The sequence below is a fragment of the Ambystoma mexicanum genome, chromosome 10, assembly GCF_040938575.1.
Source record: "Ambystoma mexicanum isolate Mex_15411 chromosome 10, UKY_AmexF1_1, whole genome shotgun sequence".
In the NCBI taxonomy this organism is placed as follows: Eukaryota; Metazoa; Chordata; class Amphibia; order Caudata; family Ambystomatidae; genus Ambystoma; species Ambystoma mexicanum.
The window spans coordinates 68,003,493-68,030,960 of NC_090932.1; the positions used below are offsets into that span (position 1 = coordinate 68,003,493).

The 27,468-nt window shown below is 47.8% G+C and overlaps 1 protein-coding gene across 7 annotated transcripts in view; it reads right to left on the minus strand.

Annotated features, from left to right (window-relative positions):
* Positions 1-27,468, minus strand: part of LOC138491156 (mucin-2-like) — a 595,603-nt gene that overhangs the window by 31,553 nt on the left and 536,582 nt on the right. For 5 of the 7 annotated variants that reach the window (XM_069617516.1, XM_069617520.1, XM_069617515.1 and 2 more), the window contains one exon: positions 3,291-3,608. The exons of the other annotated variants lie outside the window; for them this stretch is intronic. In XM_069617516.1, coding sequence (XP_069473617.1) covers positions 3,291-3,608 — 318 coding nt within the window. The remainder of the gene's footprint in view (positions 1-3,290; positions 3,609-27,468) is intronic. 7 annotated transcript variants of the gene reach the window in all.

Consider the following 27,468-nt stretch of genomic DNA (forward strand, 5'->3'; position numbering starts at 1 on the left):
ATTTCACCACTAGGGTTCTTCTTGTCATTCGACAAGGGTTGAAGCACCTGCACTGGTCACTAAACACATGGAGCTTGCACCTGCATGCCGTGGCCACCATGCATGCACAAGTAAGTAGCATGCCCAGACACATGAGTGTTCAGAGGCCTGCTATTTCCCATAGTCTTGGTGGACCAGAGGTCACAGTGCTCATCGTGGGTAACCCCACAATCAAATGGGAACCAGGGTTCTATCCTAGTGAATTCTTCAATCAGCTGGCAATCAGAGTCCCATCGTCCACAGAAGCGTTAGTTTTGTGAGTCTACAGTAGGCAGAACAGCATGTATTCTGGTGTTTTTGTATACCCTATTTTTTGTCTATGCCAATGTACTGTTTTGGGGCACCCCCTGGACCCTACCTGTCTCTCTGTAACATTTACTGTCCTGTCTATGTACCATATTCTTCCCATGTTCCTAAGTGACCAGCACCGTGATACTTACGGGTTTGGGCGCTGTCAACAAATGAAATAAATAAATAAAATACTGGTTCTGCATGCATAAAATGAGGTCAAACAGAACGGCACCGCGGGCAGTTTTTAAAATTCTTTTATTCTAAACTTTTTATGGTGCACTCAACTACTGTAACCTAACAAGATATTAAAATGGTGCGCCATTGGAGGGAGTGTGTTCAGTATAGAGTGCACTTAACACCTGAACCAGTTGAGTTTTCTTTTGACCTGTGGGTTTAAAGCACCTGCACCTTCACTGATGCACTCATCGTTGCCAGTGTGGTGGTAAACCTGTGAAAAGGATGTACGCTTTGGAAGCCATCAATTAAGTGGCGCAAGGCAATATCTGTTCGATTCTTTCCCATAAACACTGTGATGTACGTTGGGTCTCTTTCCTGTTTTAACCCCAATGTAAACTAGTGCATGTTCTACTGGCTTTGTAGGAATGTGTATGGCAGTACAGCGCTATGTGTTCTACTCTTACCATTGTTTAGTGCCCATGATATGAACATGCTGCGTGTTTCTTTTCTTTCGTGCCAACATCCCAGCTATACCCACTGGATCTCGTCTGGGTGGAAGGCAAAAAAGAAAGAGTGCCCTGCCAGGAAATTTCTTTTCTAGCCCAAAACATTGTGTGGCAAAATTAAATTCTAAGCATTTCGTTGATCAGCCAAGCTGGAACTTGTTTAAGCATTAAATGCCAACCTATTCTGGTGTCCCGCATTCAATGAAAGGGACAACCTGACTCCAAGGTGTAGCCATCTTGTGTCAAAAGCAATATAAATCACACATCCAATTAATTCAGAAACCCTGTCAGAATACAGGGGTTACATTTTATTTTGTAAGAAGCAGAATTACAATAAAAAAATTAATAATTAAGTTCATGTGAAGCCTTCAGAACAGAAAACAACAAACAATATTGAAAGCACCGATAAAGTTAACCGAAGCAATTGCTCATGTATGTATACATAAAAACACACAATATTTGCGGTTAGTCATGATAGGTAGAAGGTGTTCAACAGACACCAAAATGCAGAGAAAGGAGAAAAAATGAATGCAATAAAGGACAGAAAGAATCGATTGGCTGATCCAACAGATGTAGGTATTGGCTTGTATGTGGATATTAAGATGTAACAGTCCTTATTCTCCAGTCCTTGTCACAGAGATCCCAATACTGAACCGGGCGTGGAGGCATTGCAACTGGATGGCAGCATGGAACGGCAGAAATGTCATGGCTCATAACTACCTACCTATGATCTCCATATTGGAGTGGAGGTGGAAGAAGTGTGCAGTAAGCCGGTGGGTGACCCCATTGTCTGGGGAAAGGAGCAAGAGAACCTGCCTATGACCTCAGCGGTTTAGGAAGTTCAGGAATGACCGCAAAATGAAGAACAAGGATGTTCAGGGGCCCACAAGAAGCCGGGCACCTTCAAGGCTGCCCCTGCCCCCCATGCTCTTGATTGCAGAGGACTTTAACTGAACTATGCAGATTAAAGCCGCATGCGCGCCTCCTAAAGAACAATGTGCGCCTGTTAAGGAAGCCTATGCATAAGTTGCATAGGGAGTTGGCTGCACAGGTCAATTGTGAGCATGAAGCCCTTGGGCCACTATCAGGTGTGACCTCTACTGATGTGCACTGTAGTATCAAGGAAACACCCACGCGGGGGCAATACTTCTGCCCCAGTATTCCATAGCTCCCACCCCAGCATCCCATCATCATCACGTGTTCCTGCCAGCACTCATTATACTGTCATCGTCTCCACACCTTTCAGAGTCCTACCAGTACCTCCAGACTTTCTTCAAGATCCTGCCCACTCGAATGTCCATCCCCATGACACCCAATGGAGAAGATTGCCCATGACAGTTTACCCTGACACCACCACTCCCCTGTGTACTGGACAAAGGCACCCCAGTAACCTTAGTTCCTCCTTGTTCTCCCCTGACTCATTTTCTGACCCCGGTAGCACATTTCCCCGACCCGCACACCATGATCCTAAGAAAGAAGGGTACAGATGCGCAACTCCACACTAAAAGCCATTACTACAGAGGTGATATGATATGTTATTTATAAGTTATTACGCGCTTAATACCCGGAGGTTTCTAAGTGCGGACCCGGGGATTGAACCTGTGGTGCTCAGCGTCGTCTTGCTTCCAAGGCGAGCATGTTGCCGCTGAGCTATCGAGGTGATCAATGTTAGCAGGACATATGGACAAAAATCCATCTGCTCCTTATCAAAACGGTGGCAAAGTCACCATGAGTATTTCAATGGCTTCTGCAGGCATTCTGCAATCTGGTCTACCTCAACATTCTGGACCAGAACAGCCTGGCAAAACCTATAACTATTGGAATTCTTAGCTTTTGTGTTGGGTAAAAGAAACCTCAGGATGGCCACCGAGATAACTCAATTATGTATGACAGGAACTTACTTGATCCTTTAATGAAAGTCATTCCTGATTTTCCATTTAACTGAGATGTGCTAGTGGTCAGAGTGGAACTGAGATGTGCTAGCGGTCAGAGTGTGCTAGGGGTCAGAGTGTAACTGAGATCTGTGATGTGCTAGGGGTCAGAGTGTAACTGAGATGTGCTAGTGGTCAGAGTGTAACTGAGTTGTGCTAGGGGTCAGAGTGTAACTGAGATCTGAGATGTGCTAGGGTCAGAGTGTAACTGAGATGTGCTAGTGGTCAGAGTGTAACTGAGTTGTTTGCAGAAATCCTCAGCTGTTACGTTGTATCATGCTTTGTAATGTAGACTATATTCCTTTGAATAATGTTGCAACTGAAATAACAGTAGTTTTCTCTGTACCTTTTTGGGCAGTGGTTTTGCTGCTGGTTGTTTTTCTGGTGGTGGTTTTGGTTTTCGGGTTCCTTTTTTTGGTGCTGGTTCTCCTGGTAATGGGTGTGATCAACATCTGTTTTGTGGTTGCGCTTTTCTCTGTCCCGGGAATCATTGCTGGAGACGTTGTCGGCATGCCGAATACAAGAAGGGTGGACAACATTCCAACGCTTGTCAGAAGGAGAGAAGCACTTGTGATGCTGCTATCCGATAAGGCTTGGGTGGCTGCCGCTGTCTTCTCTGGAATTGGGACCTTGGTTGTAGTATTCCCTTGACTCACTGCAGTTTCTGTATGAATCAAGAAGAGCCTTTTGTTTGTCATTTGCTCAATTGTTAAGGGGCAATAGTGCACAGTTTTGCTCTGGGTCAAAAGTGGAGCAAATATATTGTGGCATGTGTCTTAATTGGTACCTAGTAGACAATTCCCTAACAAAATCGTTGCTTCCATACAAATATGTCTGACATATGACATTGAGATATCAACTTGGTTTATTTATTTTTTAAATGATACATTTACATTTTGCCTATCACATTATACTAAATGTGCCACAAAGGCATTAGTGAAAGCCATTGTAAAGCTGGCAAACGGTATGATCTGCTGGAATATGGCACTAAGCATCCGCCATGACATAATGGTCCACTCTGGGCTATTCTATCTTCCTTTAGTGGATGGTGGTGGCACAGAATAGAAACATGTGCAGCATTTTGGAAGGTTATCTGATTTTATTGCTTGTTTAAAAAAAAAAGAAACGAAATGGGCAGGCTTTCATTATCCCAGACAGCAATCTAGTTTTGCTGAACAATACGCACCTGTTAGTGCATGATTTGGATGGACGCCCTTCCAATTCTGAACTTTGATGGCTGCAATGGCATGTCTCTGATAAATTCTTTAGCTTACCCCCTTAAAGGAAAACCCATCAATAATGACAACTTGTACTCTGACATGGGCAGCCTTAAACAGAAATGGCTCGACAGAAAGGAACAAAGTGCCACTACAAGGCATGAATCACAACCGTGGCTCTCAAGACCTACCTGTCACAATCATCAGGCAGTCTGGATCATTGATAGGGAGCTGGTGGCAATTTCCATCTAGACTGCTGTTGCAGGTGTGGGCGCCAAAGTTGTAGTCAGTCAATGGTGGCAGCTCAGCTGTGTGGTGCCTTCGCCATTTGGCTTGGGGCAAGGTGAGAGGTGGTCATCCAATGTTTTGCATTCTAAGATATGTACTGGTACAAAACATCCTTTGAAGGATTGTAGTGCTAGAAGTATCTGTTGCCAGCATGCCTGTCATGTACTTCCTCCCCATTGCATGAACTTTGGGCCGTATGCAGGCCTCAGTGACAAAAGAAAGGCGCCCCATAATTTTCTTATCCGTGCTTCGTTGTGTGCCTCCAGACTCCTTGTTACTTGGTCCCATCTCATCGGATCTCAGAAGTCTGAACCACGATCGCAATATCTAATGGGTGGAGTTTGTGCCCCGAGCTTTTCCCCTTGGCCCATGGGCCACTCTTTATAGTTCTGTCTTTTTATGTTTATGTTTATTGAGTTTATATAGCGCTTTAGTCAAAAGCGCTTAAAGTATTATGCAGGGCGAGTTCAGGAAAGAGCTACCATAACTTTGTGTAAAGCGAGATCATGGGGTTTCAGAGTTTGGCAGATCACAAAGCCCAAGAATGAGAGGATGGATCAGTTCCTTGGACTGACCTCTGCAGGCCATAAGATTACTGTGGACGTCCAGACCTTAAAAATGGAAAATACTTCTTTGGAAGAAGAAGTAGTAGTTTGGCCATCCGAGAGCACCAGAACTGGGATTCCTTATTTTAGCTTCACCTTTAATGGAAACCTTGGTTCAGTTCAATGTTTAAGCCTGATTTGTTGGGCTCAGACCGGATGAGGTTGTATTTGGGATGGGAAGCCTTGCAGGTTCGGCCTAGACTTAGGATAACCCCTTGGAGGGGAGAACTATTCTGTCTTGCTGGCAGCTTTTCCACACATGCTTGGGTGTCTGCATACAAAGGTTTCTGATGAAGAGGCTCTGTGTGGCCTGCACCAGATAATACACCAGGATCTAAGTGTTTGGAGACTCACTTTCCCTCTGCAGAATCTCAAGCGCAATCTCCTAAACTTGTTAGTGTCCGTAGGCTGGACGAACACATCCATGTCGGTACAGTCATCGGCCATTCAATGACGAGCAAAGGCCCAATGATGCTGTCCAGGCCTGTGTCTGTATTGTGACCAGTGGCCGTGTATACACAATTGTGAATCTGCTGTCACGCGTAAGGTGGGAAAGGAGATGGTCCATCCCATGGAACCCCTTAACTGCCAGGCTATTATGCAAGTCTATGCAAAAAGGACGAGCATACTCGTCCTTGGCAAGGCTGGGTGGATCCGCTTCGCTTCCTCAATTGGTTAGCCTCTCAAGTTGTGGCATTTCTGCCTCTGCTTGGTCTCGATTATGTTGGAAAATATCTTGTCATTTTGTGGTTGGACCGGGGAGGGACCAATGTTGGTGAATTCTCTTACCAAAAGGATGAATGTTGAACAAGACTTAGCACAAGGAAATGAGTATTACAAGATTGAAGACGACGTCATCTGTGGTGCTGATATTTACCATTGGTGGATATCTGCACGGGTCAAGCATTGGTCCCAGATCTGAGAGCAGCCTACACTTGGCAAGTTGAAATCCCACGATAGGGCTAATTTAGCCTTTCATCCTTCCGATGTTGAGAAATCAAGAACCTAAAAACTGAACGATAGACTAGTAACAACTGTTATTACAGTACTTAGAAACTGGAGGAGTCTGGAAACACTATATAAGACCACACAATTATCATTGACCTTTTGGCGTCTTGGCCAGTGGATACGCAGATCAAGCCTCTGAGAGTTTGGTGGAGAAATCTTTGACAAATGTTTCTTCTTAGCTTATAGCATCCACATCTTCACCACACATCTTTGGAATTCCATGGATGCAGAAAGACATACTCCTTACAATAATTGGAGCATCCATTCTGTAATAATGTATTCCTTCTATTGCATGGAGAATTGTTTGATGGAAATGGGACATAAGGCTCCAAAGAAAGAACACGTATTGAGAGTTCTAAGGAGATTATGCAGTCCTTAGCGGTGGCTAATGCTGTGAGTCTTACATCCCAGTACCAAGAGCTCTTGCATGATGTCAGATGTTTGTCAGTAAGCTCTTCTGCTACATATGGGCAAATGACCTGGAGCCTGGCTCTGTGGGTCCGTTCGGCCACATGTATACCCTTTCAGAAAGACCAGACTCTCTCGAACACATCAGAACTACCTCCATAAGAATCTCCAGAATCGATTGTTTGTTCCATCAAAACCCCCAGCATGCTCTTTATTATTGTTTGTGCTCAAACAATCACATGCAAATAATAAATGAACTAACAGCATGTGTGTGGATTTTCCTTAACCACAACCCGCAGAAAGGCATTGTCGAGTCTCTGGTCAGGATGCCTTAACGGAAAAAGGAGTCTCTCCAAGGTTTCATTTCCTGAGGAATTTAGGGTTTTTGTGTTTCTCAAGGACCCTTTGTAGACTTCCCTTCTGGCAACAGGATTCATGGATTACGTTCCTCCGTCTGTCCAGATTTGGCTTTAACAGTGTAAACACATTTCACAGGTTTGCTCTTAGTCCAAAAAGAAGAGTCTTTTATACCAATAGTCTCTTGATCTGGTCTCTCCCCAGAGTCACTCACAGTATTAAGACACAACTCTGCTTCAGGGTTTTCCTCTTGGACTCAGGTGGGTTTCTCCTTGCTGGTTTCACGTCTCAGTGGTGCCTTTCAGATGTTGTAAACCTAAGTGTGGACGTTCATGACTTTGTCGTATCAAGGTCTACTGCATTCCACAGAAGTTAGGTGGGTCAAAAGGGTCTATAGGTGCCTTCTTAGGGGCTGACTCCCTTCCCTGTCTAAGGAGCCTGATACTTTGACCCAAGCCTAGCTCATGCCTGTTCTGACTAGACAGACTCCCACTGTATCTAACTCTTAAGTTTGACCTTCAATCTAGCTGTTGGATGAGCTCCTCACCATTCCACTACAAGCACATCCCTCCCCTATTTCTCCCAGCCAATGGGATGGCTGTCTTTGTCTTAGCTTCTGTCTGTCACTGTCCCTATATCTCCAGGAACTTTCCCACTGTCTCATCTACTGCTCCTTCTTTACTCCTCCAACTATGGGCCTTTCTTCCCAGACACTTCCCTTTCCCTTTCCTCCAGGTCTTCCATCTCTCGCTTTGCCTCTCTCTACATCTTTCTCTAGATCTCTACTTCTCTCTCACTCTCTCTCTCTCCCGTTCTTCACCTTGTCTACCTGTTGTATCATGCTTGGTATGAATGCAGGTGCTTGGGAACGCATGAGAGAATGTTGGTGTGCCTGAGAGAATGTTTGGCTGTGAGTGTAGGAATGCCTGTTGTAAAGGTTCCACAGTATGTCAGATGGCGAGTCCCAGCCTGGGTGATGGGACCCAGTCGTTCATGGTTGCCATCTTAAAGAGACTTTCTGTATAATGGAATAAAGCTGTCTTATGGAACCTACCCAAGATGACTAAGGATCTTTCATTATTACACTACCCAATGTTGTTCTCCCCCACCCCTCTACGATCTTCACATCTTTATTTTTCCTCTGTTCTCTCCCCTCCTCCCTGATGTTCTTCACCTCCAACCACTTCTGTACTCTCCCCTCCTTCATATTTACTTCCTCCAACCTCTGTACTTGCCTTGCCCCCTCCTTGGACATTACCTTCTCAAACCTTTGTCCTCCCCCTGCTCCCTAGTCTTCACCACCTCCAATCTCCTCTTCCTCTAATGTATCCCCTCCCAACCTCCCTTCTCTCCCGTCTGCTGATCTTCCGGTTTAAACTGCCCCTCAACCCCCTCTTGCACCTTCCACTCTCTCTGTGCTTTCACCTCCTCCTGCACCTCGAGCTCTTTCAGCACTTCCACCTCCTTCTACCCATCCAGCTCTTACCACACCTCCGCCACCACTTGCACCTTCCACTCTATGGATTTCCACCTCCTTCTACCCATCCAGCTCTTACCACACCTCCGCCACCACTTGCACCTTCCACTCTATGGATTTCCACCTCCTTCTAAATATTCAGATCTTTCCACACCTCCGCCACCTCTTGAACCTTCCACTCTCTGGATTTCCACCTCCTTCTACACATTCAGATCTTTCCACACCTCCGCCACCACTTGCACCTTCCACTCTCTGTATTTCCACCTCCTTCTACACATTCAGCTCTTTCAACACCTCTGCCACCTCTTGCACCTTACACTCTATGGATTCCCACCTCCTTCTAAATATTCAGATCTTTCCACACCTCTACCACCACTTGCACCATCCACTCTCTGTATTTCCACCTCCTTCTACACACCTAGGTCTTTCCACACCTCTACCACCTCTTGCACCTTCAGCTCTCACTGTACCTCTATGCTGCTTGCTGCATCGCTACTCCAACTCCCTACACTGCTTTCCTCTAGCTGTGGATTTGTATACCCACAGTGTTAGGCAGAATCACCTGGGTACCCTTGGAGAACACTACAGGCAATTAAGACTACAAGTGTCAGTACAATTTCACCTTTTGTACAAGTCTGTACTACACAGTTATGTGGTAGCAGTGGCTGAGCAGCCAGAGTTATCTCAAGAGTTGAGTGAGCAGTAGAACAAGTTACACAAAGGACCAACCAATACAGTGATTCAAGCAAACACTTACTCAAGGTTTCTTAGCAAAAGAATATACATTTATTTACTCAATAATTTGTAAAAAATTACACTAGCACAAGCAGCTCAATATCACACACTAATACACCACAAAAATCCAACCGGTAAGTAATTGAACCAGTTTAGCTCAAAAATGAAATGTGAGCAAAACAGCACTTCAGATACTTAAGAAGGTAGGGAAAAGACAAGGTTATAAGAATAGACAGCCCAAATACATTCATAGGCAGGGCAAAGGGTTTCAAGTACACACAACCAGCAATTCTTCTCAATAGGCCTGTGCCAAAGTCAATAGTTCAGAGTGTTTTGTATAGGATAGCACAGTTCTGGTATGTAACGATTAAGTCTTTGCCACAGATTTTAAAGGATTTGGCTAGGTGAAAAGTTTGACAACTGCTTAGGGAAGGACAAGCCTTCGTAGTTGAGGAAAGTTTCACGCACTTTCACACACATCAAAATACAGAAAAGAGTGGGGTAAAAAAAGGCTCACTCACTTTCCAGGTAAAAAATGTAATCCCAGAAATCCAGCAAAGTTGCTGGAGGTCTCAAAAGGTAAGGGAAATTAGCGCATTTGGAGAATTCTCCCTAACACCCAGTTATCCCCATGGATACAAGGGCCTGCTTTTGGGATTCATGATTGCTATTTCTCATTGTTTAGCAGATGCCTAATGGATTTCTGTATGCAGGTTTAGCAGAATTAACTATGCACACCGTGTCCCAGTCGCTGAGTGAGCCTCTAAAGTGCCTGTCCACCATGTTAGTTTTGTCAAGCCCTGCATGCGCCAAAGCCTGGACGTTCGGATGCCAATGCTGCTCCAGTTTCGTCCATCCATCCCCACTTGCCGTGGCAGCAGCAAGTGGTGTGTGTGTGTGTGTGTGTGTGTGTGTGATCTCCATCAGCAAGCATGACTCTCTCGACAATAGCAGTAAGCATCTGTTTTGTACCTTTGCTATCTACACCCACTGTTGTGTTTTCTTCATGGGTCTGACAAGATGGCTCCTACCATAAAGGGTTGTAGGTTGCTTTGTAATTATTTGAAAAGGTATTTCACAAGTCATTAAGTGTAATTATGACAATGTTTTACCTCAATATCGACTCCATCAAAGACATCCATAGGCTCAAAACCTGCCTCTCTCAGTCTTGGATGTCTAGTGCATACTTCAAGCTCAACTCATCTAAGACCGAATTCCTACTCCTCACCAACAACACCGAACACCCAGACATATAGACCTGGTTATAAGCCATGAACTCTGAGGGCTTCACAACCGATCTCAGCTCCTGTACCAAGCCCCTCGGGTTACACATAGACAAATGCCTCTCCTTCAAGACACACATAGCTAAGAAAGCTCAGACAGCTTGGTATCAGCTCTCCCTCCCTCCAGGCAGCTTTAGATCCACCATTCAAGCACTGGTTCTATCCCACGTGGATGGGGGCAATGCACTCCTCAAAGGCCTCCCGTCGTCCTCCCTTGTGCCCCTGAGAAATGGCCCAAAACACGCGGCTGCACGTCTCATCAAGAGTCTAAGCAGATATGACCACATCACCCTGGCCCTCGTCGACCTTCACTGGCTCCAACTGTATGCACAAATAACCTTCAAGTCTTCCTGCATCATACATAAGGCAGTCACCCTCAACTCAGAAACTAAGCATCTCTGACAGACAGTGCACCACCAGAAGCCAGGACACGTGAAGACTTGAAATCCACCACTGCAAAACGGAAAGGACCAGAAGACAAACCTTCTCTGCCTATGCCTCAAGACTGCAGAGCCTCCTCCCCATCAGCATCAGACGGGGAAGAGAACTACAGTTCCCATACTTTCTTGTAGTTTCAAATTTGAATCTCAGGCACGAATGCACTTGGCGCTAACGGGCCGGTTTGTGGCAGTTCTTGCAAGGAGAAGGCAGGGGAGCCCTAGATATTCTTATCCTCTGCCCCGTGCCGGCAGGCACTACCGTACGTTCCCACTAGCATTTATTAAACCTTACTACCTTTAGACAATATGTCAAGAAACTATCTTATTAGGCGCATGCAGCGAAACCGCCAAATAAGGCTGCAGGCTGAAATGCGTGATTGTGCCACAGACTCTGCTTCCATGGTGGGTACTCCCCACGTTAAGGAATTCACAGTGGATCCCCCTCAATTAGTGGTGGAGTCACAGGAGACTGTCACTGTAGAGACTGAGAAGGACACTGCTCATGATCAAAAAACCTTTGAGCTAGCAAATAGCTACCCTAGTACAAGCACACCACTGAAAACAGTGCTACTTAATACCCGCTCGTTAGCAGGTCATGCTACAGAGGTAGCAGACTATATCCTGTTGGGTGACGTAGATATTATGCTACTAACCAAAACCTGGCTAACTGAGGCTTATTTACATTCTTTACAATTAGCCTCCGGTGGGCTACAAAATCCTGCACTCAGACCGGGTAGGGCAAAAGGGTGGGGAGTGGCAATAATCTATAGAGCAAGTATCAGCTTCTTTATATCTAGCACACCAATACTAGGTGGCTGGGAGGGCCAACTGGTTAAGCTCCATCTGAGCCCTACCTCCATGTTTAGTCTCCTTATCATTTACCATCCCCCACCACCTTACAAGATTTCCAGGATCAACTTTTAGCCTTTTTAGGCTCTCATATTAAATCTCAGACTCCATTTATTGTGGCCAGAGATTTTAACCTATGGGCCAATGACCCCACTGATCTGGAGGCAGGTACCCTATTGAACCTCCTTGAGAGTGTGGGCTTTAAACAATACATCAAGGAGGTAACACACTGGACTGGATACTGTCCAGAAATCAGACCATCTCATCAATAAACATCAAAGCTTGTGGTTGGTCTGACCACCATCTTATCTCGTTCTTGATTCCCACATCTGGATATGCGATGGAGAAAGCATGTGTAAACTCCAAACCTACTTTACATAGATGCACTCGTAATGCCTCGTACAAGGCCTTTACATCCATTACTTACCCCCAACTTCTGGCTATTCTGGAAAATGACTCAATGGAATCTTACACTGCTCAGCTACGTAACATCTTAAATCTTGCTTTTGACATGCTAGCACCTCTTAAATTCAGTCATGGAAAGAAACATGTACATTCTAGTGCCAGACAGTGGTTCCCTACAGATATCTTGTCAGCAAGACAGCTTAAATGAGCAGCTGAAAGAGGATGGTGGAAGTTTCCAACAAACCCCTCCACCCCCGGGCCTATATAAAGAGGCAGCTAAGTACTACAAGCATGTCATCTTGGAAGCAAAAAAAGCTAAATTGGAGGAGCGCATTTTGGGAGCTAAATCTAGCACCAGAGAATTGTTTAACATCTTGAGTGAGCTGAAGGGAAAAACTCAGGAATCACAACTAGTCGTGGATGACGCATGGTGCCAGAAAATCCATGACACCTTCATACAAAAGGTCAAACAGCACCAAGGGACCACACTCCCTAATCCTCACATTTATCAGGAGGCTGGTGTAGAATGTAGAAACTAGGTTGGTCAGTAAGGATGAGAACGGCGGCTCTGACATTTTCTCGTTTAGGCAGGTTACAGTTGAGGAGTTATACGCAATTGTTGAGAACCTCAAACCCACCACATGCATGGGTGATATATTCACAGCATCGATGTTTAAGAAATACTTCCCCAGCATAGCCGCCCCAGTTATACTATTTATACATTTTTCCTTCAAGGAAGGGGACATCCCAGAATGCATCAAGGAAGCCTGAATCACCCCGTTACTAAAAAAGGAAGGCACAGACCCACAGGAACCATTGAAAGATTACCCATAACTAATGTCCCCTTCCTCCTAAAGGTCATTGATAAAGTTGCTTGTATGCAATATGATTATTTTATTGAGGCGAGGGGCCTTCTGTCCAATGGAAAGTCTGGATCCCGGAAAAATCACTGAACGGAAACTGTGTTGGTGGATGTTAAATCTACTATAATGGGAATTGTTGATCAGGGTTTGCGGCCTTGTTGCTATTGTTGGACCTGTCTGCCTCATTCGATTTGGTCGACCACGATGGGCTAGCAGACAGGCTAACTGAGTTGGGCAGATGCACTAAATCAGTGGCAAACTGGTTTAGTTCTGTTCTGAGACCCAGTAGAGCCAAGGTAGTTCGAGGGAACTCCAAGTCAGAGAAGGTTTCCCTCTGTTGCAGAGTCCCCCAAGGAGCCAGTCTGTCACCACTGCTATACAATATTTACTCCAAGCTGGTTTTTGATCTCCTAGACAGTCTGTGTGTCAAATATGCAAGCTATGCGGATGACACCCAGATTGTCCTGGAATTAACTGATTCTTATGAGGCTGACTCACAGTTAGTTGCCAGAGTCTTCCATGCCATTAAAGCCTGGATGAGAAACAATGTCTTTGCATTGAATGATAAGAAGACGGATATCTTGATTATTGGCAGCGTAGCCAAACTTTAGACTCTCCTCAATACAAAGGTTTTCTGGTCGGAGGAGCAAATGTTCAGGCATCTACCCATGTTAAGACACTGGGAGTGGCCTTTGACTGCAACCTTAACTTTAATAAGCATGTTGCTTACGTAAGCTCCAGTTGCACGTACGTAACCCATTTGTTGTTGCAGATTCGCCCATATCTCTCAGAAGCCAACATGGTTGTTATAGCAGCAGCGACCATTAACTCTACACTGGACTATTGTAATGGACTATTGGTTGGCACTAGATCAGCAAATCTAAAAAACTACAGACAAATCAGAACGGGGCTGTTAGAGCCGTCTCTGGCATAGGAGCATAGGACGTAAGGACCATGTATCTAAAGCACGGAGGAATTTACATCCCTGTTCAACAAAGGGTCCAATTTAAAGTATCTTGCCTGGTATACCAGTGCCTTGAAGGCTCTACTCACAGGTACCTGCAGGCACGCATTATGAGACTGCCACATAGACAACATTGGGATCCAACGACAAGGACCTTTTATTGCAACCACGCGTCAAACTGAAGAAATACGGGGACCTGAGCCTCAATGCATGGGGACCAAGGATTTGGAACAATCTTCCGATGACCACGAGGCAGTTGCCATCTGCTGCCCAATTCAGGAAAGCCCTTAAAACCCACTTGTTCGGTGGAGGAGAATGTAGGTACCCTGGCCCCTCTCTACCCTGGAATTTGATCACACCTTTACCATAGCCTTGCCTCCTCCAACTTTCCATGTTTTGTTTGTATTGTCATGTGAGCACTCTGGGGCCTGTGGGCGAGTTGGCACTTTATACAAATGTAATAGATTAGAATAGGATAGAATAGAATAGAATAGAATAGACCTGCCACCATGCTCCTATAATTCAGAAAAGAACTCAACGTCCACTTCTTCAAGGAGTATCTCCTCCTCAATACCTGGGCCATCACATCGCCCCTGCACAACCGGACTCGATAGACGCCGCCTGCCCCTCTCCTCCCGCCACCCAGTGCAGCTGTACCCCTCCACTGTGCCCCTCTGTATCCTACCCACTCTGTTTATCTGTTCTGTTGTTACCACTGAAAAGTGCTCGGTTATGCATGTATAATGTTGTATTCTTCTGAAAGTGCTCCAGTATGCATCTGTATTGTTGTATACCTCTGTAAAGTGCTTCTCCAAACGAGGTCTGCACTCAATAAATACAATAATAATGATAATAATAATAATAATAATGTTACAATCCACATCTTTCCCATTCCAATGCACTGGTGTGGACCAGTGGAATCCTCCACACGCTACCCCCAGACCACAGACACTACCTAAAAGACAGGTAGGGGATGCTGCATGTTCCAAGCTGTTGAACAACCTCCCACCAGACATATTCACGGCTCCAATGCTATCAGAGACCAGGAAAGAACTGGAGATCATAGTGGTCCCTACCATCCCCCAACTCGCCAAAACATTTACTCTGCACTAGGTTAGCACTTTAGAAAAATGTATACCTACCAAACATGCCTACTTACATATGTGCCAGCCTGCATTAACAATGCCTGAAATGATGAAGGCATTGCAAGACATTCTGGGGACCTGGCGGCTCCCAGAGCAGAACATGCTACATTGGCAATAGAGGAGCAGATGCAAGAGCAATGTCACTGCCTTGGATGCCTGTGGCCACATCAGTAGGGAGTCAGACTTAATCTTGGGCAACAGACACCTCTCAGGACAATGTTTTAGTAAGTGCGCCATTGAGTGTTTGCACTTCCTGAGAGTTAGTTAGACAATCCTGAATATTTTCAAAGATTTCTGACACAAAGTTAACTTAAGAAAGACTCCCTGCTTTGGTTTGGGCCAGATGAGCTAAGATGGATATGGTTGCTTGTTGGGTGGGTCCACCATCCCTGAAGTGGTGTATAAGAAACTCTTCATCTTATGCCAAGGTGTTCCTGATCTGGTTACTTACATAACCACACTTCAGCCAAATGTGGAAGGAAGGAAGGAAGGAAGGAAGGAAGGAAGGAAGGAAGGAAGGAAGGAAGGAAGGAAGGAAGGAAGGAAGGAAGGAAGGAAGGAAGGAAGGAAGGAAGGAAGGAAGGAAGGAAGGAAGGAAGGAAGGAAGGAAGGAAGGAAGGAAGGAAGGAAGGAAGGAAGGAAGGAAGGAAGGAAGGAAGGAAGGAGGGAGGGAGGGAGGGAGGGAGGGAGGGAGGGAGGGAGGGAGGAAGGAAGGAAGGAAGGAAGGAAGGAAGGAAGGAAGGAAGGAAGGAAGGAAGGAAGGAAGGAAGGAAGGAAGGAAGGAAGGAAGGAAGGAAGGAAGGAAGGAAGGAAGGAAGGAAGGAAGGAAGGAAGGAAGGAAGGAAGGAAGGAAGGAAGGAAGGAAGGAAGGAAGGAAGGAAGGAAGGAAGGAAGGAAGGAAGGAAGGAAGGAAGGAAGGAAGGAAGGAAGGAAGGAAGGAAGGAAGATTGGTTCTTTCATCTCCCCAAGGGTTACGAGAGGAATTAGAAGATGTCATGGCAGAGGTAGACCCTCAGAGACATGAGCATGTTCCAAATTAATTGACTGTGCACTATGTTTGACCCACTGTTTGGCGGAAATGCGATGTGGGCGGTGTCAGGTTGCACGCCTACTGTTCATCAAACCAAAGAAATAGTGATCCAAATTCATAAGTCAGAGCCCATGCAAATTATTAGAAAAAGAGGTTGAAGTAAAATGGGACTGGCCTGTACTGTGTCAAGAAGGACATCATGATGGACAAAGAAAGAGGGAATTCCTGATGGACTGAAACATTCTAACCTATGTAAAGGATGCAAAACCTCTTCCCTAGGTTTTGAGGAGCTCTGTCAGTGGGTTAATGGGGAGTTTTCAAAACAGGTTTCCCTTATCACCCGTCTACTGCAAAAAAGGGCATGCTTCAAGAGGGCTACCTTAGCTGAAGGAAAACGTAGGGATTCAAGGTCGCGTTAACGACTGCCCCAGTACCGCTTCACCCTGACATTTCACAGCCACCCCTTGTACAGACGCATGGCACCTGGAGTGCAGTTGGAGGTATTTTCTCAAAATGGAATTTGAAGCATTTATCGTCCAAGGTCTTCTTTCCCGAATTACTCGAAAAGGAATTACATAATAGCAGACCAGGAAGTGTTCACCATATGTCAGGCGTTATGGAATATTGCTTATTACTTGCTGGGAATTAATACCATCAAGGCTATCACACGCTGAGGAATTTAATAGGTTTGAAAACGGCCAAGACACTTAATGTTCGAGAGTTAAGCTGGTAGCGTTCTTCTGCATGTTTCAAATACCTTCTAATCAATACATCGACTATTGTCCTTTCTGGAATATATGGGTCTGATGAACAAAGACAACTCTTAAACATGATCCTACTGCAAAAGCTCATGGGCGCAGGAAGATTCTGGGCAAGCCAGCAAGCAATGCCTACGATACCAAAGAGAAAATCCTGTATGTGCACACATCATACTACAAAAAGGGCTTTGCCTGGTGACATGACACGCAATTGACAGGATATTCTGAGGTCAAAAAGACCCATCTGTAATAATATTGTACTTTTGGGGCTACACATGCAAAGATCTATACAAAGCCCTGTACTTTCAGTACCTTGAAAATATATACTCAGGATTCAGCACAGATCAGCCTCCAGAGCAAGGGTATGGCAAACTCTCACTGCTTGGAACTAAATTATCAAATTCTCTCATTTTATTCATGCAAACCTTGAATAGATGGTGGTCAGCTGGCGGAAGGACATCTCTGGGCTAGATTGGTATACCAATAGTATATATCTTCACAGAGAACACAATTCAACTCTTTGTTTTGGAAAGCCTTCTGAATAGGGATAATCGTCAGTCCAAAAGGTTCGATCCACAGACCAATAAAAGACAGAAAGGATCAATCATTTTAGTGATCACGGTATATGCTTTTTTTGTATTTTACTAGTAGAATTAATTCCTCGGTTAAGGTAACTTTAATAATCTGATCAAGACTGTGTACATATTATTTCGTTGTACTTTGTGGAAATGACTTCAACAGTTTACTTCGAAATGTATTTTGTATGGCCCGCAAACCTCCCTTACCCCTTCACTATAACCCTTACCCTGAACCCCTGCCTACCCCCATGTATCCCCTTTACTACTGAACCCACCCCAAAATATGTTTTAATTAAACGGGAGATGTCATTTCCACAAAGTAAATAAACACGTAGTAATTTAATTTGTGGAAAGCCCATGCTGTGATACCATTAGCACTGCCTGCCACTTGGCCTAGGCTAACTGGGATTTGCATGTGGTCCTCAGAAAGATTAACGGGGTAATTCATGGAATAAATGTGCGTGGAAAATGGGGGCGCAAGCGTGAAAATCACAGCGCATGCGTGTGAAACACGAGCAAGCGTCCGTTTCCCTATTCATGGAACACATTCCGCGTGGCTTACCCTCGACCTGCGCCGAATCCATGCTGCTTCCACATGTCATTGCGACATCACGGAAGCCCTGCGCGAGACGGAAGTGCTACATTGAGTGCATCCCTAGCTACTTAAAAAAAACAATCCCATGTGAGCAAAAGGCACACATGCAAGGTGCATAATCCACCACCCCCATACAAAACAGCACATCCAAATCCTGGTATGTCACCTAAACCCTCCCAAAGCCCATGTCACACACCTGACACACCATGCCTTGGCATGCAATGTGAAAACTCCAAAATAAATGCACAACACATGACACAACTGTCACAAAGTGCACAGTGACAAATGGAAACAGGCCAGAGACAATTCCCTCTGACACGGAATCTGACAAAAATGACCGACCAACAATGTCCGACCTATTCTAAAAGGACATAAATGCATGCCACCAAAGGTTCAAACACCTAAAGTTTGAACCTTTGGTGGCATGCGTTTCATGTAATTAAAAAAGAAAAAAACAAATGCGGGTGCAGCGCGGGTGTCCCCCGCAACACTGCACTCACTACACTACACAATATAGTGAGCGGGGGTTCCGGGGTGGCCCCCTGAACCTGGCCAAATAATAAAAAAATAAAGGAGCCTGCAGCGCTGGTTCCAGATCACAGAAGTGAAAGTGAACTGGCGCTGCAGGGACACTGAATGTCTCAGAAGGTAAGTAGGGTGTGTGTGGGGGTATTTTGGGTGGTGTTGGGGGTGGGGGTGTGTTGTGTGTGTGTTGTGGGTGTGGTTGGTGGTGTGGGTTTGTAGGGGTAATCAATGCATGTTTACATGGGAAATGTACAAACCTTCAGTGTTGCGTACATTTCTCATCAGAACCTCTCCGTTGCGGTTTTCTCAGAGACGCAAAAATCACACCGATCCCCTGACACATCAGAAGCTAACCCAACACAGGACTATCTATTCACCAGCATAACATATAATGAACACAGGACCCAACAGTGACAATGTCAGACAGTGACCAATCACTATAGCACAAGTGTCTCAATGTAACGTTGCCACCACACGGCCACCTTCCATCTTGAGTGTGTCCCTGACCGCTAAAGGGGGCATGGTACTGCATACAGCATGAAGTGCATCAACAATGTAGACATGCAAGGCAATACATGAATAAGCAACATGAAAACATGCACATTTAACAATATACAAACCAGAATGCAGGCCAACCATGCCCTGGAGAAACCATCATGAATCCCCACTAGGGGTGTATACACAGGCTGTACTTCAGACTGGCCACAGATATGACGGAGGACCAATGTCTCTGTGTAAGTTACTGTCACACAGTGCCATCCTTGCAATCCCATGGAAAGGGGAAGCAGGAGTGGAATGTGTGTCCGGACCCCAAGCCATCAACACCAACATGAGACAAGCCTGTATGGGCCCAGCCGGAACACACAGTGGATGCCTTTGGCTGCCACACAAAGCAACACACTGTCACATGAATGCATAATAGACAGAAAAAGGAAAAATAAAATTGGCCATAGTCAACCCGGGGCTTTTGGGGGGCACCCAGGAGGGAGGTGGTGCAGGGTGCACCTCAACACCCACATGCATTGATGTTGAGATTTAAAAAAAAATCCTCCATGGGCTCATGGTCTGCACGGCTAGGCCACAGTGAGAGATCAGTCGTCGCTGTTGTCACCCTCTGGTTGAATATCAGGAGGTGCACGTGGTAAGGGTGCCTGCCCACGCATATCCCCGGCTTGCCCTTCCATGCCAGCAAGCAGGCAGGTCTGGTAAGCCTGGTCCTGCAGCACCTCACGTGTAGCACGGAGTTCCTCCTGCAAGGTCTCATGTGTAGCACGGAGTTCTGCCTGCATGGCCTCACATGACAGACGGACCTCCTCGCGGCTTGCATGGAGTTCAGCTGAGATGGTGCATTCCAGCTGATCCATCGGCAGTTCAGCCCGTGTACCCTGGCCCATCAGAAGTGTAGACAGGGAGATGTTCTCTTCCCTCAGGGCCTCCCTGTGGGCCTCTGCCTCATCAGCAATGGCTGTGCGCAGAGCCCCATCGGTCCCGGTTGGCGGCCAACGTGTCTAGTCTGTGTGAGTGGCATGTGGACTGAGTTGCCTGCTGCTGGAGCTCCACCTGCCTTTCAGGGGGGAGAATGGAATCGGCTACATGTTCCACTCCCTGAGCCATCATCTCACATGATGCCCCCTGTTGCTGTGCAATGGCATACATGGAATTCTCCCACACAGTGTTCCCAGGTGGTGAACGGCCGCCGCGTTGCCGGACAGCACACCTGTTGGGCCCAAAGAGACCTGTTCCTTGCTACGCTGGCGCTGCCTGTGGCTGCAGGACTGCATTCCTCCATTGATCTGCTGCCCCAGGAACAGGAGCAACTCGTGTGGAGCGTGGTCCTGCATCCGTAACCATTGCAGGCGGACATACCAACACTGACTGGCCCCTTGAGACATATACCCCCACTGCAGGTGTGTTGGACAGAACAGTATCCACTGCAGAATCCCTCACCTGCGATGGCATGGACGGATCAATATCCGATTTGGCATCAGAAGCAAAGAGATCCTCAGAGGTCTGGAGCACTAATGGATGCTCATGGGCTACAACACCACGCCCTCCACTGGTGCCTGGTTGGTGCCCTGAACCCTCCGCCCTCTCTACCATCTCCTCCTCCTCATCTGCTCCCAGTGCCTCATCACCTGCAAATAACCAAAAGAACACATGAGCACACATCTCAACAGCATGTACCACACATATAGGCATCACAATGTTGACAGCCAACACATGAAGCAGCCATGTCCCACATGACACCAACTCTGGCATGCACGCAGTGGCAATGAAATGGAAGGGGACCCTGAGAGGAGACATGGACGCGTGTCAAATGTGAAGCCACCACATGTACTGCATGTTGCATAGCACCTGCATTACACACAAGCTGCTGCCTGTCAAGACCTTACACAAAAATGACAGATGCCAACAAACAGATGGCACATAGCACAGGCATGGCAGAATTGTCAACCAGCCCCAGATGTAAGTAAAGTAGTTTCGTCCATGGCCCATGTAAAATGCAGGACACCATACAGTACATGTAAATCACTACGACAAAAAGGACACATGTGTCACAGGATGCAACAACGCTAGTGTGTTGGAATACAGTGAAGAAAGGCACATGGATACAGTAATGCTAGGTGACTTTGACATCACACAAGTGAATAGGCATGTCGATGGCTAAAAAAGGGCTCAGAATTGTGTGTGTGCAGTGCAGTACATGTGTATGGCCTCAACAATCAATAGAAACACAAACACAGTAATGGCACTGTTGTGTCATGACGGCACTGTAAAGGCAAGTGCAGTCATCATGTGCAAAGTGTTTGCAGTGGATTGGTGGGATACAGTAACACCCCCCCCCCCATTTTGGGGAATGGCTGGGAGGCAGTGCATGGCTCAGACTGGTAGATCAGAGTACTGTGTCGTAGCAGACAGTGTGGGCAGGTGTCCGTTGCATCATCTCAGTCATCTGAGTCTACAGCAGATGAGAGGAGGACAGAAAGCACAACAAATGAGGAATCATCAGACGTTCACCCAGACACAGAGAAGTTACAACACCAGTTGTATAGAGGCAGGGAGGCTGTACCAGAGAGAGGCTTACACTCGACACAAACGAGGACACCCTAAAAATGGCCGTGATGAGGAACTGACCCTGAGTGAGCATGAAAGGGATGACTAAATACCATGATACGGATGAAATACCGGAGATGGAGTAGAATGAGTATTTTGACACAGACCCATAGGGGCCTGCTGGGAATGCACATGGTCCATGAATGAACACTCATGTTCACTGTGAGCCTGTGCCATCTGCACAGTCCAAGTGAGACACCCTCCATCAAGGACAAAGGATGCACCACACAGTACAGGTCTGGCAGAGTAGCAGAGGGAAGTATGCATATACACAGAATTTGGGGACAAGCCATTGCAGTAGTCCAACCTGTGAATCACCATTACCATGACCATGGAGACAGTGAGCTGCTGGGGGACAGAGAGGCAAGGAAGCATGCCCCTGCGGGGGACCAGCTTGCAGGGTGACCTCACATACAGGCATCAGTCATGTGACGACATAGGCCAAGTGTTCAGTGGAAGATCATCACAGGCTATCCGCAAACATGTCTGGGAGCAAGGATATGGATAAGAGAGACTGACAAGTGTTTGGCATGTAAGAAGGGTGCAAGTGTGGTGATGAGAATTGGTTCCGTGTGCAGCACATGGCCTGTATGCAGACTGCATCACAACAAGCACGCATCAGTCAAGCATTGCATGGGTCACACATGGCAGTCAAGACTACAAAGCCTGAACTGGCAGTCAATCACAACACATCACCCAATTAAAATACACATGGGCTGGACACACACGCATCAACACTCACCGGAAATTGCATCATAATCCATCATGTCACCTACTCTTTGGATCTGACCCTCATCGATGAACCCTGCAGCGATTTCCTCGTGCGTAGTGAGTTCATCGTCCTCTGGTGGCGGCCCACTGCCAGTCACCAGAGTAGAGGCATAATTAGAAGGCCGCTTGTTTTTTGCTCGGCGTTGGAGGTCATGTCAACGCTTAAAGCAATCATCAGCCGTGCACTTCTCAAATCCCATTGCGCTGACACGTTCCACGATGCACTGCCAGTGGGCCTTACGCTTGGCAGGCGTAGTGTTGCATCCTACCGTCACTAGCATTTCGCGGTTGTGTCCCGACACATAGCCCACAAGTGCGTCCAGTTCCACCTCATTGAAACTCTTCTTCCTTGACGTGCCTGAGGCCTCAGCTGTGTCTGAGGTCCCAGACTCTAGCGCAGGAACACGCTTCCTCCTCTTGGTAGGTGGTGCAGACACTGAGTGGCTTCTGCCGCTCAGGTCAATAGGGGCAGGAGCTCAGGTCGACTGGCCAATGGGAGCAGGCAATGGCAAGGCAACGGAAGGTCTGACTGGAAGCATTGGCTGCTGGATGTTGTTGACAGGACCCAGCACCACGGCTGCCTCTGTGCCAAGGACCATGACCAGCACAGTCCTGGCTGACTCACAGCTGGGGTGGTGTCAGCTGCATCTGTCCCTGCAGCTTCCACCATCTGGCTGCTCAGGAGAGCAGATGTCAACACTGCCCCAGATACACGTGGCTTGGTCACAGCAACCTTAGCCACAGGTGCCTTGGCCTTCCCGACACGGAAATCTTCCTGGGAGTCTTCCTGTGCCTGTGCCAATACAGCCCGCAGTGGCTGACCCCAAGCCTGGGTGGGGGTAACCACAGCTGCATCTGCAGCTTCCACAACCTGGGGGCTTGTGACAGCAGATGACACTGCCTGTCGGGTCAGACATGGGCACTGGGGATGTCCGCAGCAGCTGCATCATCCTGACCCACCTGGGGGGCATAGCTGTCCCAGCATGTGCCTGGACATCCTGCACTCGTGGACCACCCTGCCCCCGTCCCCCACCGTGACCACCTTGGCCTCCCAGGACTCCATGGCCACCCTGGCCACATGCCCCACCACGGCCACCTCTGGGAGGCCGCCCAGCTTTGCCGCCCTTACCACTTGGTGGCCTCCCAACCATGGCACTGATGGACTAGTGCGAATGGGAGGTGCACGCAACAATTGTCCTGGGCGATTGGGGTGAAGGGGGAAAGGTACATGATGGTAAACCTACCCCTGTGCTCTTGTGTGGCTGTCTGTGGCCCCTGGGGAAAAATGACGGGTCACGCAATGCTCAGGCAACCCAAAAACAAGAAAAAAAACATGCATGCAACCCCTTGCTAGCCCACGTGCGTGGAATAAACATCCCGCAGTACGCTGTGGCACCCAGGAACACAAGAAATGCGTACACGTGGAACATGCAGGCTCTGGCCGCGAAAATGGGGTACGCGACACACAGGGGCAACCACAGTGGGAAAAATCGTGCACGACTCACCATCTGCCTTGAATGAAAAAGAAAAACATACGCGGGTGTGCGCAAAGGAAACTTCCCCGCCAAAACAAGAAGTATGAACAGTAACCGTAGTGAAGATATCGATATCAAGTGTGAACCCACAAGAAGAAGAATTCCACGCGTCAGTCCCCACTAAAAGCACGTACAGCGAACTGGTGTCCTACGCGGACATTTAACCCAATGCCGAAGGGCGCGTGTCACGTCACTTAGGCGCTTACGCGCTAAGGGCCTTTCCTCAAATTCCACGCTAACGCGTTGTTTTTGCATGTGCGGAATCACTCTGCATCAAACTGACACACGACAACACACGGAAACCATGCTCCTGGCCACAAGGCCATGTACCTGCCCCCCAATGCCCCAAGCGGCCTCCTACGAGGCATCTGCTGCTGCCAGCCCACTCAGTGTGCCTGCTGCCTATGTGCCCTGCAATTTGGTGCCTGCACAGAAGCCATTGCCAGAGATCCTGTTTCTGAGACTGTTAGGGAGAATTCTCATCCAACTGCTAAATTCCCTCTACCTTAGAGCCCTCCAGCTCTTTTGCTATATTTTGGGACTTTGAACTTTTCATTTTGATGTGTGTTTTACTTTTGTGTTCTTTGGTTTTGCAGTTTTTAAACAACTCCATAGGCATGATCTTTTTCTTGTGTGTCACACAGAACCTTTAGTGCAGTGGCACAGGGGTTTCTTTTAAACTCCCCAAGGTTTAAATACCTTCTCTGGGACTGACTACTGTCTCCCAGAGCATGTAAAGTTAAATTGACTTTACTAGTCTTTTTAAATGTACAGACCCAGCACACACTATCTTCTATAGAGTGCTGGAGGGGTTGCCCAGCATCCCCTGAGTCTGAACACTCATCTAACAGTCAGATGTTACCCTTTCCCTCTTGAAATGGCTGGTGGCAGTGGTTTTAAAAAAACAACCATGATTTTTCCCGACCGCGAACACCGGTAGCTACAAATCGGGTCAGCCATGTTTTCCAATATGGCGCCCAAGACCTATCTGTAAAAACAGACTCTGGTCGACTTTTTTCGCCGTTTCTTTTAGGAAAGGTCCTTCTAGTGTCCAACTCTGCTCACCAAACCAGGTTTGGTCCCTTTGTTCATTGGCCTTTTGCGGGCTTAAGTGCTGGAGCCCTCCTCTGGCGCCTGAGTGTCTGGGGTGGACAGTATGTGAGGGAGGTTCCTGAAACTCACTGTGCTTAGTCTCCTAGGAGACATGAATGCACTCTGGCGTGATTGGCCGGCTGACTGTCTGGCAAGGACAGCCACCCTGCTGTATGAGTGACAGCCAGGCTGGAATGAATGGGGGAAAACTTCTTAAAAGCAGGCTTCTGGGACTTGGGGGGCGCTGTTGAGCAGCCGACAAGATGGCTGCCTAGCTACAGAGCTCCGTGACCCACAGAGCTTCACCTGCGAGTAACGGTGGAATCCGCTCATCTTTACCCTTGAGAACCACATCAATGGATTCTCCTAGCTACGAGACGCATACAGTGCCAAAACCGTCACCCAAGACTTGGTGGCGGCCGACATACGGGCTACTTCACTGGCCGGCCCTGTGCGCTTGCTGGGAACTACTCCTCGGAGGGTGGGTGCTCCTTGGCGGCCGGAGTGCGCCGCCGCTGGGCCGGAGGCCTGATCTGCGGCTGGACCTCCTGGTGTGCAGCCGCCGTGGGACAGGGACCTTGCTGCCAGCTTGAAGCACTGGCGTGGATGCCGCCGATCTACCGCCGCGAGCCCTGCCGTTCGTGGGCGGACACAGTGAGCGCCCGGGGGGGTGGGGTAGCGTGCCGCCGGCCCTCTGCTGCCTCGCCGGGCGCCCGTGGTCCCGGCTTCACCTCTGAGGCGGATACTGATCACTCCCGTCCTCCGCCCCCACACTGCCTGCTCGTTCTTCCTGGGCACGGCGGCGGTCTGCGGTGTTCCCCGCTCTGACCCGGGTCTTTGGCCCTGGCGGCGCTTACCGTTCTCCGCTCTGCTCGCCTGGTGGCGGCGGCGCCTGGGCCCCGACGCCATCGGGGTGGCCTGGGCCACTGGACACGGGGGTCGCTTCGGCCCTCCCCCCTCACGGGCTGCGAGCACCATAACATCTATGGAGGGGCAGGCTCCTCCATTCCACTTGGAAATCTGCAGTGAGAGATGGGGGGGAAAACAAGATAAGCCGCATTAAGATCCTGCTCTGTCAATGCCTGCAACTGGGTACAGTAATGACTCTTTGCCCTGGTGGGGCCCCACATGCACCTCGCTCATTGAATCCAGAATTGTGAGCCTAATTCAACTGAATTTAACACTGGCTACCCTGGAGCCCCTCGCAACTCCCCCCAGCTCTTTCTGCCCAATGTGCCTGCGGTGGTCACGGTGCTCCTGCTGACCCTACTTCATACAGCCTCCCCTGGCCAGCCCTTCACCATAGCGCTCACAGCACTGCAGGCCAACCCTGCGCTGACCACTGTCGGTCCACTATCTTCAGGTCGGGGCAATACTGACAATACCAGGCACTGTTATCCCACACACCAAAGCTACTGGCCAGCTGCCTTCCTCACTACTGCTCGCCTGTGCTACGTTCGCTTCCAAATCCGCCCACTGGTTAGTCTGCTCCACTATTGCAATGTCGAGCAGGGCACGCGGTGCGAATAAGGTAGGCGCCATGGATAAGTTCACCAAGACGGCCCCGGTCGGACCAAGCATCCTCATCCACAGCACACGAAGAAGGCGATATCATGCCAGACCCACCTCAACTGGACCTAACTTTAATGATGGAATCCATGGCTAAAAATCTTGTGGCCTTTCATGAAAAATTGGATGATATAAACGCAAATGTAGCCTCCCTAAGAGCTAAGCTTGACCAACATGGTGTTAAAATCACAGAGGCAGAGCAAAGAATAGGAGCCAACTAGAACAATGTTCACACCTTACAGGGCACAGTTGCAGATCTCGTCCGCAACATGAAACAGGTCAAAGCCAAATGTGATGACCTCAAATCGAGGTCGCGAAGAAATAATATTTGCATAGTGGGGGTCCCTGAATCGGCTCTAAAAGGTTGCATGGAACTTGCGGTTGAACAACTACTGAAAGACCTACTTGGCAATCCAGAACTGTCACCATTCTTCACGGTGGAAAGAGTCCATCGCTTGCTGGTGACTTCTCCAGACCAATCATTGCAAAACTGTCAAGCTACAAAGACAGAGACCATATACTCCACCTGGCCAGGGAGAAGGGGGAATTAAGGCTTGACTCACAAACAATTAGGATTTTCCCGGACTTTTCCGTGGGGGTGCAAATGGAACGGCGTCAATTTGAAGGAGTCAAAAAGATGCTGAGAGAGAGGAAAATCGAATATGCAATGCTCTTCCCGGCTCGCCTAAAATTCACCCACCGCAACAAGATCTACTTCTTTACTGTCCCAGACGAGGCAGTAAAATTTATTGAGGTGCAAATCCCTCTGGCGGATCACAGGGAGGAACCAATGAACGACGACTGAGATCCAAGTTTACATGACCCTGCTGTAGACTCCAGCGGTCATACCTGTTCCGAAGACTGGCCCCCATGAGGGCGAGCGGGGCCTCTCCCCCCCTTCCCCTGTACTATC